This window comes from Tenrec ecaudatus, chromosome 4 (assembly GCF_050624435.1).
Source record: "Tenrec ecaudatus isolate mTenEca1 chromosome 4, mTenEca1.hap1, whole genome shotgun sequence".
Lineage (NCBI taxonomy): Eukaryota > Metazoa > Chordata > Mammalia > Afrosoricida > Tenrecidae > Tenrec > Tenrec ecaudatus.
In genome coordinates, this window is record NC_134533.1 from 24,153,698 (window position 1) to 24,166,817 (window position 13,120).

General features: G+C 43.8%; 1 protein-coding gene and 1 pseudogene across 12 annotated transcripts in view; one reads left to right on the top strand and one right to left on the bottom strand.

The window, feature by feature from the left end:
• The window catches only part of AMBRA1 (autophagy and beclin 1 regulator 1), a 174,596-nt gene that overhangs the window by 36,566 nt on the left and 124,910 nt on the right, over window positions 1-13,120 (top strand). For 11 of the 12 annotated variants that reach the window (XM_075545787.1, XM_075545790.1, XM_075545791.1 and 8 more), the window contains exons 3-6: window positions 9,041-9,295; window positions 9,617-9,675; window positions 10,203-10,386; window positions 12,733-12,905. In XM_075545787.1, the coding sequence (XP_075401902.1) occupies window positions 9,161-9,295; window positions 9,617-9,675; window positions 10,203-10,386; window positions 12,733-12,905 (551 nt within the window). In that variant the 5' untranslated portion in view covers window positions 9,041-9,160. Of the gene's footprint in view, window positions 1-604; window positions 684-9,040; window positions 9,296-9,616; window positions 9,676-10,202; window positions 10,387-12,732; window positions 12,906-13,120 lie in introns of all 12 variants that reach the window. The other variant, XM_075545788.1, reaches the window with a different exon arrangement.
• On the bottom strand, window positions 6,877-7,451 carry LOC142446598 (large ribosomal subunit protein uL5-like; annotated as a pseudogene).

The following is a 13,120-nucleotide window of genomic DNA, read 5'->3' on the forward strand; positions in this document are numbered from 1 at the left end:
CCTTGTCCCTAGGTTTTTTTTTCTTTTTTTTTTTCCAAATATTTTATTAGGGACTCATACAACTCTTATCACAATCCATACATCTACATACATCAATTGTATAAAGCACATCTATACATTCTTTGCCCTAATCATTTTCGAAGCATTTGCTCTCCACTTAAACCCTTTGCATCAAGTCCTCTTTTTTCCCCTTCCCTCCCTGCTCCCCCGTCTCTCATGAGCCCTTGATAATTTATAAATTATTATTTTGTCATATCTTGCCCTATCCAGCATCTCCCTTCACCCCCTTTTCTGTTGTCCGTCCCCCAGGGAGGAAGTCACATGTAGATCCTTGTAATCGGTTTCCCCTTTCCAACCCACTCACCCTATACCCTCCCAGTATCGCCCCTCACACCCCTGGTTCTGAAGGTATCATCCACCCTGGATTCCCTGTGCCTCCAGCTCCTATATGCAGCAGTGTACAACCTCTGCTCTATCCAGGCTTGCAAGGTAGAATTTCGGTCATGGTAGGGGAGGCGGGGGAGGAAACATCCAGGATCTGGTGGAAAGCTGTTTTCTTCATTGGTGGTACGTTGCACCCTGACTGACTCATCTCCTCCTCTAGACCTCTCTGTGAGGGAATCTCCAGTGGCTGACAAATGGGCTTTGGGTCTCCACTCTGCACTTCCCCTTCATTCACTATGGTAAGATTTTTTTTTTTGATGATACCTGCCTTATACCTGATCCCTTTGACACCTCATGATTGCACAGGCTGGTGTGCTTCTTCCATGTGGGCTTTGTTGCTTCTGAGCTAGATGGCCACTTGTTCGCCTTCAAGCCTTTAAGACCCCAGACACTATCTCTTTTGATAGCCTGGCACCGTCAGCTTTCTTCGCCACATTTGCTTATGCACCCGTTTGTCCTCAGCGATCATATGGAGGTGTGCACCCAATGTTATGCTTTTTTCTTTCATGGAGGTGTGCACCCAATGATATGCTTTTTCTTTGATGCCTGATAACTGATCCCTTCGGAACCATGTGATCACACAGGCTGATGTGCTTCTTCCATGTGGGCTTTGTTGCTTCTGAGCTAGATGGCCGCTTGTTTACCTTCAAGCCTTTAAGACCTCAGACACTATCTCTTTTGATAGCCGTGTTCCTGGGTTTGTTAACACCACTTCCTTTCCCCCCACCTCCCCCTATCCCATGTCCCCCCGGAACTGTCGGTACCGTCGTTTTCTCCTCCATATTGTTCATCCAGCCTATCTTATTTAGACAGGCCTGTGAAGGATTTCATCTTACTTGGATCTACTAGCCATGCTCGTGGAAGCAGCAGTCAAGAAATCAAATGACGCATTGCATTGAGTCAATCTGCTGTACAAGACTTCTTTAGAGTATTGAAGAGTGAGGATGTCACTTTTTAGACTATAAAGTGTGCCTTACCAAACCATGGTATTTTTAGTTGTCTCATATGCATGTGAAAGTTGGACGCTGAATAAGGAAGACTGGGGAATAATTGATGCATTTGAATTATGGTGTGGGTAAGAATGTTGAAAGTGCCATGGGTTGCCAAAAGAACATTTAAATCTCTCTTGCAAGAAGTACAGCCAGAATGTTGTGTCATATACAGGAGAGACCAGTTCCTGGAGAAGGGCATCATAGACGGGCAGAGAGAAAGAGGAAGTTCCTTGAAGAGGTGGATGGACACAGTGGCTGCAGCAGTGGGCTCCGACAGAGCAACAATTCTGTGGAGGATGCAGGGCCAGGCAGTGTTTCCTTCTGTTGTGTGTAGGGTCACTGTGCGTCAGAACCTACTCCAATAACACCACTTAGAATTACTGGGTTATGTAATTGTATAAAAGCCTTCTCAGGGCTCATCAGACTGTTCTCCAGCCCCTAATAATGTGTGAGGGTCTCAGCTTCTTCACATCCCCAGGATCACTTGTTTTCCGTCTTTCTGTGATAGCCACTTTAGTGAGGTTGGAGCCACATCTTGTAGAGAATCTAGTATTTTTAAAAACTTTTTGTTGTGTGATTTGCTTGAAAGTTTACATAGCCAGTTAGTTTACCATTTAACAATTTATGCATTGAATAAATCTAGTTTTTGACAATGAATTATTTGTGTTGGTTGCACAACACGGGGTGGGGTTATTAATGGCCCTGAATTGTACAGATTTATTTATTTACTACACACAGAGCATGCCATTAGAGGGTAATAAACACTTATTATACCAAGTCATACAGTAATTCTTTACATTTCATTGAAGGCTTAAACTTTTCATTTGCCCCCCCTCCTGCTGCCATGAAGTCAGAAAGGATCCTTGATGGCCTCATGGTTTATGCGTTGGACTGCTAACCATAAGGTCAGCTGTTCAAACCTACCAGCTGCTCTGCAAGAGAAATTAAAGGCATTTTGCTCCCATAAAGGGTTAAAAAAACCCTGACCATTCTAGTGTGCCTTGTAGGATGGTGATGAGTTGGAGGAGACTCAGTGGGCATGAGTTTGGAGCCCCTGGTGGATTTGAGTTGGGCTGCTGTCTGCAAGGTCACCACTTAGAACCTACTAGCTGCTCCATGGGAGAAAAATAAGGTCATCTCCTCCACCAGGGATTGATTTACAGCCTTGGATACTCTAAGGTCACTGTGACAGCTGGCACTTTTTTGGGTAAGGGGTTGGAGGAGCGGCCTGTGATGATTTAGTAGTACAATTCTTGCCTTTCTTGCAGGACACCTGGCTAAGATTCTTGGCTAATACACTTCATGTGTTGTGACCACCTCTCTGTCACTGCAGATTTAATGTGTTGTTATTATTCTGTGGTGGTTTCAGCAGAGTTCCCAAATTAAGATGGAACAGGAAGGCCCAAGGATATGCTTCGGAAAAGCAGCCAGTAAAAAACTCTCTGGATCACAGTCGTCTGATCCACTGTCTCATGGGAAATGGTGCAGGACTGGGTATCTTCTTAATTTAAATAAAAATAATGTATTTTAAATGGCTGTGTTAGTCTGGGTAAACTAGGGAAATAAATCCATAGAAACTCTTATATGTATAAGAGAGAGTTTTATATAAAGGGCAAGTGTACATTCAGAAAGCATCCCAACCCAAGCCCATAAGTCCGACTTAGCCCATATGTCCAACACCGATCTACAGAGTCCTCCTCAAATTCACAAAACACATGCAATGACGCCAAAAGCAGGAGGATCACAGGCCAGTGTGTAGAAAGTCTTGGAATCCAGTGGCGGTGTAAGCATTTCAGCACTGGCAGGGGTCTCCACGCTGCTTCTCCAACACCCAGGGCTTTATCAGGGTAAGTCCATGTGGCTTCTCCTCAGGGATATATTGCAGGAAGTGTACCTTTATTGCCCTCATCATTCTCAAAACTTTTACTCTTCACCTAAGCCCCTGGCATCAGGTCTTCATTTTTTCCCCTCCCTCCCTCATGAATCCATGATAATTTATAAATTATTATTTTGTCATATCTTGCCCTGTCCAACGTCTGCCTTCACCCACTTTTCTGTTGTCCGTCCCCCAGAGCGGAGGTCACATGCAGATCCTTGTACTCGGTACCCCCTTTCCAACCCACCCTCCCAGTATCACCACTCACACCACTGGTCCTGAAGGGATCATCCGCCTTGGATTCCCTGTGTTTCCAGTTCCTATCTGTACCGGTGTACATCCTCTGGTTTAGCCAGACTTGCAAGGTAGAATTGGGATCATGATAGTGGGAGAGTGGTGGTGGTGGTGGGAGGAAACATTTAGGAACTAGAGGAAAGTTGTATTTTTCATCGGTGCTACATTGCACCCTGACTGACTCATCTTCTCCCCGAGACCCTTCTTAAAGGGGGTATCCAGTGGCCTACAAATGGGCTTTGGGTCTCCATTTTGCACTCACCCCCTCATTCACTATGGTAAGATTTTTTGTTCTGATGATGCCTGATACCTGATCCCTTCAACACCTCGTGATTGGCTGGTGTGCTTCTTCCATGTGGCCTTTGTTGCTTCTGAGCTTGATGCCTGCTTGCTTACCTTCAAGTCTTTAAGATCCCAAATACTATATCTTTTGATAGCTAGGCACCATCATCTTTCTTCACATTTGCTTATTCACCTAGCCTGTGTTTATATGAGTCTTTGATGTGTGAGTGTGTGTGTGTGTGTGTGTGTGTGTGTGTGTGTGTGTGTGTGTGTGTGTGTGAGAGAGAGAGAGAGAGAGAGAGAGAGAGAGAGAGAGAGAGAGAAAGAATTATTGCTTTATCACTCTTCTTTGCTCTGTGTAAGGAGAGACCAGTAGTTGCCTTTTAGATGGCAGCTTGCGAGCTTTAAAGACCCCAGTTGTTACCCACCAAAGAAGGATGGAGAACATTGCTTTTGTAGAATGTATTATGCCATTTGACACAGATGTTCCCCAAACCCAGTGACTTGTTCTTTTAAGAGGTTTAGCTGTGGCAAAGATGCTTTTGTACACCTTTGCCCCTTGTATGTTCTGCAATATACATGCATATATTTTCAGCTTATACAAATATCTATGTAGAAATAGCCTCTGCCAAATGTATACTTGGGGTCTATGCCCATATGCTGCCTTTACCTGTTCAGCCTGTGTGTACATGGGCGTGTACCTCCCAGCTTCTTTCTTTGCGTTGATCATGTTATGTTGACCTCTCTCTCACGGTTTATTGCCTTTCCCTTCGCCCAAGTTAATATGTATTTACACTCTGTTTAGCCTCCCTGGCGGTCTAATTATGTCAGTAATTTTGTACCCACAGCGGTATATTGTTTTGCCTAAAACTTGTTGTTTTATATTGTAGGTCTGTAATTTTTAAGAAATTACTCATTTTAATCTCTCTAGTAGACATTCCAGGTATGATAAACTTCTTCTGACAGTTAACATTTACCCCAAGCCACACTTGGGATTACCACCAGGGAAGTTAGTGATTTCCTGATTTTCTCCTCCCATTCCTAAAAACTTATTCACTGCCATCAAGCATCAACTACTGAGAGTGACGTTTAGGACCGTTTAAGGTAGAACTACTGGGTGAGTTTCTGAGCCCATCACTGTTGACAGGAACAGAAAGCCTTGTCTTTGATTACCTGCTCCCCCGGTGGCTGTGACTAGTGGTTTCAGATTGCTGACCTTGCTGTTAGCATAACCACTATACCACCCGATAACCATTAAGGAATGTTTCTTTCTGTGTAAAAACTTTTGACTCTGTGGTATGGTTTCATACAATAGTTGTCCTTTTGTGATTGACTTATTTCACCCAGCATACTGCTTTCGTTAGGTGCCATTCCTACTCATGAAGGCCTTATGCCCCACCTCAGGAGCTCTGTTCCTCCTGCACTGGCTCTTTCTCATAATGTTTGAACACTTTGTTGTAACCTTGTGTTTATCCATTTTCTTCCTCCTCTTTGGCAACAATCAAGCATGATAATCCTTTTCCAGGGACTAGCCCCTCTTAATAATATATACAAAGTATCCAAAGTTGCACATCTTGTCATCCTTGCTTCTAAGGAGTATTCTCACTGTACTTCCAACAAGATAAAGATTTGTTTGTTCTTCTGGCAGTCTGGTTCTTTCAATATATATATTTTTTGCCAACACTGTAATTCAAATACAATACTTCAGCAGTCTTTCTTACTCATTGTTCAGCATATCAGGTGATGAAAAATACCCTTGCTTGGGGTCAGACACAATGTTGTCCTCAAAGTGATACCTTTGCTCGTAAACACTCTGAAGAGTGCAGCAGATATGCCCAGTGAAATATGTCATTTGATTTCTTGACTGGTGCTTTGAGTATTGATGTGGATCCAAGTAAAATGAAATCCACAACTGCTATCTTGTCTGTGTGTCATGATATTGTCTGTCTGTTGGTTTAGTTGTGAATTCATGTTTTCTTTCTATTGAGTTGTAATCCATACTGAAGGCTGTGATGATCTTTGATCATCATCAGGCCTCTTCCTTTTCAGCAAGCAAGGTTGTTATATGCATCTTGCCAGGTTGTTAACGAGCCTTTGTCTAGTCCTGATGTTAAGTTCTTCTTCATGTAGTTCAGTGTCTGGGATTATTTGCTGAACATACAGATTGAGTCTTAAAGAAAGGTGACCCAACAGAATGTTCGAACTATAGAACGATTATCACATGCAAGAAAAACTTTGCTGGAGATCATCCAACAACGATTGAAGCAGTACATTGACAGGAAACTGCCAAAAGTTCAGGCTGGATTCAGAAGAGGACGTTAGAAGGGATAGCATTGTTGATGTCAGGTGGTTTTTGGCATGAAGAAAATTCCAGAAAGATGTTTACTTGTGTTTTACTGATTATGCGAAGGCATTTGGCTGTGGACAGTAATGAACTGTGGATAACTTTGAGAAGAATGGGAATTCCAAAGCACACAGTGCTCATGAGGAACTTGTCCACGGATCACAAGGCAACTGTGCAAACAGAACAAGGGCATTTGTGGCTAAGGTGTGCATCAGGCTGTATCCTCTCACCATACTTGTTCGATGTGTATGTTGATAAGCACCAGAGTAGCTGTATTATATGAACAAGAATGTGGCGTCAGTATTGAATGTGGCGTCGGGATCAGAGAGGAAGGCTTATCAATCTGCCATACACAGATGCCACCACTTTGCTTGCTGAAAGTGAGGAGGAATTAAAACACGTGCTAATGAAGAACAAGGATGCCTATTTCAGTATGCATCACAACTCAGTGTAGAGGACCAAAATTCTCACAGCTGGACCAATAGGTAACATCATCAGTGGAGAAAAGGTTGAAGCTGTCAATGATTTTTGTCTTACTTGAATCTACTACCAATGCTCATGGAAGCAGTAGTCAAGAGATCAAAAGACATATTGCATTAGATAAAGCTGCGATATAATACCTCTTTTTTCACTGTCAAATTTTTTTGTTCATCTTTTGGAAGCAGGAATTTCTTTACCAGGAAGGATGATCCCATCATACTTCTGCTGGAACCAGCGCATGGCCTCCTCTTTGCCGATTCTGTGTTTGGCCCCGAATCAGCCTGTTCTGCGCTTCTTGTCGGCAGTGCTGAAGCCTGGCCTCTCCAGCACCACGTAGAAGTCCAGGCCGTAGATACCGATGCTGGGTCATATTTGATCCCCAGGTCGATGTGTTCCTGGATCCCAAACCCAAAGTTTCCAGTATCGGAGAAGTTATTTTTCCGTAACTCGTACTCCCGCACCTTCAGACCTTTCTCCAAGATTTCCTCTGCCTTGGCCCCACAGACTGTGGAGTAGACGGCAATTTTTTTCATTTCTCCTAATGCCAACGGATCTGACGGTGTATCTGGCTTTGGAGAAGACAGGGGTCTGGCCGGTGAGCTGCTCCAGCACCTTTGCGGCCTGCGTCAGCCTGTCGCCACTCTCCCCCATGCAGATGTTGAGGCAGAGCTTGCAGATGCGCAGCTCCGCATTGGGTTCTCCTTTTCACCTTGATCCTGCGCCATGATGGAGACCAGGAAGAGGATATAATACCTCTTAAGAGCAGTGGTTCTCAACCTGTGAGTTGCAAGTCCTTTGGGGGTGGAACAACCCTTTCACGGGTGTTGCCTGATTCATAACAGTAGCAAATTGACAGTTATGAAGTAACAACAAAAATAATTTTATGGTTGGGAGGTCACCATAACATGAGGAGCTGTATGAAAGGGTCGCAGCATTAGGAAGGTTGAGAACCACTGTCTTAGGAGTATTGAAGAGCAAAGATGTTATTTTGAGGACTAAGGTGGGCCTGACTCAAACCTTGGTGTTCTCCAATGCATCATATGCATGTGAAAGTTGGACATGGGTGATCTTCCTGGTATTTGAAATACCAGTGATACAGCTTCCAACATCATAGCAACATGCAAGCTACCACAGTAGGACAAACTGACAGATGAGTGAGGATCATTGTACATGTCTAACTGTTCTTTCTTCAAGGAGTCCTGGGGGCATAGTGGGTTACAGGTTGGGTTACAGTTTGAAACCACTTGCTACTCTGTAGGAGAAAGCTTAAAGACTTCGTTTCGGAAACCCACGGGGCAGTTCTACTCGGTTCTGTGACATTGCTGTGAGTTGGAATTCGCTCCATGGCAGGGAGTTGGGTTTGGATCCTTCCTCGTTGTTTCAGCTTTTGCATGTACTGTCAAGCAAGTGTGACAGAATATTAAGTGTTCTTGAGTGGCATTGACCGGCAGTGAGTTTGGCTTCTTATTAGCAATTCTTAAGGGTAGGTGGGGAGTTTGTGCATGTTTACTGTACAATTTTTTACTATACTATCTCTCTTAACATTTCTGCTTATTTAACATTTTTACAATAATAGAGTAGAAGAAAATAGGCTAGTTGGTGCATAATTTGAATAACATTGTACATATGCAGATATTCTTTTGAAACGCCATTTTGTTGTGCTGCATATTTCATTGTATGGAGGAACCATAATTTATTCTTCGTTAGATGGGTGCTAGTTGATATTTTAGTGGAAATTTGTTTATCTTGTGATACAGATTTATGCCCTTAGAGCTTGTGGGATATGAGAGAAAGGAAAATGTTATCCTTTCCCATCTTCCACTGTGAAGTTAGAAATAGAAGTGGTGGTTATGGTGCACTTGCTTTTACATAGAGGCCGAGTTGAAGTTGCTACATAAGAACTGTACCTTAAACAGTAGACTGTCCAAGCAGGTCACCCGTCCTTTACTGTGAGTCTGTCCACGGGATAAAGATGGGTGCCTGCAACTAGGGAAGCAGTGTGTCCCGGAAGAAGAGGGCAGGTGGTGGGTATTTGTAGCCCTTCCATTATGAGCAAAAATTCTTGCATGATACGGGAATAATAAAAGAATAGTGTCTCTAGAGAGTTTCCCTTCTTCAGAGATGAGGGCGAGCTGTGGGCGATGGAGAATATGAGAGGAATTCGAGGATGAAATGTCCGTGGAAGAAAAATTCTAGGAACAGGATCTTCCCTCAGAAAGTGTAATTTAACATGAAAGGAAGACATTCCTTTTTGAGTTAAAAGGTCTTTGCAGTAGGGAGCTTTCCTGGTTGCAGAATGGAGAGTTGACATTCTTCTTCATTCCTTAGAGTTCCATGAAGACAGCTTACAAGGACCTGAATGGCCTCATTTTAGCTGCTTCAGAGTGTGTGGAGCTATTGCTTGCTCCTTATTCCCTGTGCCTGGTGTGACAGTGGCCACTGAGCGCCATGAAGGTTGTCCCGGAGAAGAATGCTGTTCGCATCCTGTGGGGCCGAGAACGGGGCACTCGGGCTCTGGGAGCTCAGCGGCTTCTGCAGGAGCTGGTGGAAGATAAAACCCGGTGGATGAAATGGGAGGGCAAGGTAAGCAACGTGAATATTTTGGGCATAGCTTTGTAGGGGTGATGGTAGAATGGAATATTGATGATGGAGTTGAGGTGTCATTTAGCTTATGGGGAGAATGTATGCATTTAATGTAGGTAATTGTCTATACATTTGGAAAGGCTTATGGCTTAGAGCTAGCTAGATAATTCTCCAGAAGGTGATTTAGATTTGTCCCTCTCACTTTATAGCCTGATCATTGTCTCTAGGTTGTAAGCCTACCCTGTGACTACTGACCTAGAATGGGTCATGTACTTTTGAGATAGGGTGAGTCTAATTTCTGTCTCTGTTTTGGTTTCCTAGAGAGTAGAACTTCCAGATAGTCCACGATCAACCTTCTTACTGGCCTTCAGTCCAGACAGGTACCTCCTACTTATCTGTAACTTAACCTTAAGACTTGTGATGGCACGCTTTCCGAATATTTGGCCTACCTCTAAGTTTAACGTCAAATTCCTAAAGACTCTCTGAAGCACTGGTAAACAGACTTTTGCTAGTGTGTATGAAATGGGATGAAAGGAGATGCCCGACGCTAACCATCAAAATAAAGGGCATAAGCAGAGGGAACAATGACAGTAAGGAACAAAACTTTGAGAGTTTCTTAATAACCGTCCCTTGCTTGTGATCTAGGCCACCAGTGGCAAAAGCATTTTCCTAGCTGAAAAAGTATTCTCTGAAGATGATGTGTGTCATTCGGGCACAGTGTGGAGAAGTCAAACACTTTTAAAGATCAAACTGTTGTTTGTAGATATGCTGCCTAATGCCCATGTCTTAGTTTCTTTCCTGCTGAGACGGGGGCTCACAGTATCGGTTTTCTATTTTTGTCCAGAGCTGATCGCGTGTGCTGCCCTCACATGCTTCTTAGTTCACTTCCTACTCTTTGATTCCCTAGGACTCTCCTGGCTTCTACCCACGTAAACCATAATATCTACATCACAGAGGTGAAGACTGGCAAATGCGTCCACTCACTGATTGGACACCGCCGCACTCCATGGTGCGTGACATTCCATCCCACCATCTCAGGCCTTATTGCTTCGGGCTGCCTGGATGGGGAGGTTAGGATTTGGGATTTACACGTAAGTATTTCCTCAAGCCACCCTTTTTCTTGAGTATTCTCAATGCAGAGACTTGCTTATTGCCATCAAATCCTTAATCCTGGAGGAGAGGCTAGCCAGGTTCTTAGGGCTGTACCTGAGTATATGGGGGTCATTGCCCCACTTAGCTGATAGAAGTCCAGTCTATAGTTGTGATTTCTAGAAAAGTTGCCTCATTGATCTATTCTTCCATTTGCCATTGCAACTCAGTATAGGAGGTTTTAAGATATATTTAGGTCTCTCTTGTCTCAGAGCAAGGATTCTCCTATGTGGTGGTCCTTGTCCACTAGGACAGGGACTTGTTCTTGGAGACTGGCTGGTGGGCTGCTACTTCCTGCGTTGTACACTAAGCCCGCAGTTTTGTAGGCACCACCGAAGGAACCCCGAGTGTGCTCCTTGCTTTCAGATGGGAACTTAGCCCACAGAAACACCTGTATCCATGATGAGCAGCATCGCCAGAGAGCACAGATCTTAACATGAAGTTTACAGGGGATGTATTTAAAGTATTTCGAATCTAGATTTAGAACATTTCTGAACCAGAGTTAGAAAACTAAAAAGGAAGAACATGATCAGCATATCTTAAACTAAAGGAACTGAAAACAATATTCAAGTCTTGAGTTGCAATATTGAAAGACTATATGAACAAAATATTGAATAATGAAGGAAACATCAAAAGAAGATGGAAAGAATATACAGTTATTGTACCAAGAAGGACTAGGCAATATTCAACCATTTCAAGGGGTGGTGTATAAGCAAGAACCAGTGGTGTTGAAGGAAGAAGTGCAAGCTGCACTGAAAGCATGAGCCAAGAGCAGAGCTCCAGGAACTGATGGACTACTAATAGAAATGCTTCAGCAAGCTGATGGAGCACTAGAAGCACTCACTCATCTAGATCCAGAAATTGTGAACACAGCTACTTGGCCAAATGTTTGGAAGAGCTCTATATTTGCACCCATTCCAGGTGAAGGTGACCCAACAGAAGGTACACGTTATTGAACAATATCATTGATACCACATGCAAGTAAAACTTTGCTGAAGATCATCCAACAATAGTTGTAGCAGAACATTGACAGGGAGCTGCCAGAAGAGGATGCAGAGCAAGGAATATCACTGCTAATGTCAGCTGTGTTTGGCTGCAAGTAGGGAATACCAGAAAGGTGTTTCATCGATTGTGCAAAGGCATTCAATTGTGTGAATCCTAAACTGTGGCCACCTGTTGTAGGAGAGCCCCGTTTGTGTGCCCATTGCAAATGAATGAGAAATCCAGGACCTGTCATGATGGCCCTGCAGAACCTCTACAGGGCCCAGAAGCAGTTGTACAAAGAGGACAGGAGCAATGTCTAAAATCAGGAAATAAGTAAAATTAAATCAGGAAAGGTGTGTGTCAGGGCGGTATCCTCTCACCACATTTATTCAATCTGTATTTTGAGCAGTTCCTCAGAGAAGTTGGATTTTTTACGAAGATTTAGGGCCTCAGTCTTGAAGGAAGGGCTTCCGTATTAACAACCTGGGATATGCAGGTGGCACAACCTTCCTTGCTGAAAGTGAGGAGGACTTGCTGATGAAGATCAAGGATTGCAGCCTTCAGTATGGATTTACGATTCAATGTCAAGACCAAAGTCCTCACAACTGGACCAGTAAGCAACATCATGAAAGATGGAGAAAGGATTGAAGTTGTCAAAGATTTCGTCTTGCTTGGGTTGGACCCATAGTAAATGCTCGTAGAATCAGGAACCAAGAGATCAAACGAAATAGTATGTTAGGTAAATTTTCTGTGTAAGACCTCTTTAAAGTGTCGAAAAGCAAAGGCGTTCTTTTGAGGACAAAGGTGCACCTGACCCAAGCCCTGATATATTCAGTTGCCTCCTACGCATGTGAAAGTTAGACATTGAATAAGGAAGACTGAAGAAAGATCAAGGCATTTGAACTATGGGGCTGGTGAAGAATATTGAAAATACCTTGGAAGAAATATGTCCGGCATGTTCCCTAGAGGCAAGGCTGGCGAGACTTGTGTCACTTACTCTGGCCATACAGGGTGTCAGGATAGAGCCGTCCCTGGAGAAGGACGCCGTGCTTGGTACAGTGGACAATGGTCTGAAACTTAAGAACAATTGTGAGGATGATGCAGGACTGGACAGTGGTTTATCCTGTTGTACATGAAGTTGCTATGAATGTGAACCAACTCATTGGCACCTGTGCCAACAACAGCAATATTTAAAGTAGTCCTGCAGATGGTCGTTTACCTTTAAACATAGCTTTCTTGAGATTCTTGCCCTGTTTGCTGGCCCCGTGTAACATGAAAATATTTGGGATTGCTTCATTTCATAGGGTGGCAGTGAAAGTTGGTTCACAGATAGCAACAATGCCATTGCCTCCCTGGCTTTCCACCCGACGGCTCAGCTTCTCCTGATTGCTACTGCCAACGAGATCCACTTCTGGGATTGGAGTCGACGGGAGCCCTTTGCTGTGGTGAAGACGGCCAGTGAGATGGAGCGGGTCCGGTGAGTGCCTTCACCTTCTCCCCTCCCCCACAAATGTCTAGCACAGGCCTAGCATGGCAGAGGACACATACATCTGCTGTTACCCATGCACACGCTACTGGGAAACAGTTCATTGTATTCATTTTTGTTGTCCTGTACTGGCCCCATCTTTTGATTCTCAGTAGTCTTGGATTGTTAAAATCCATTTTAGGTCAAAAGCCATTTGATTTTGGGAA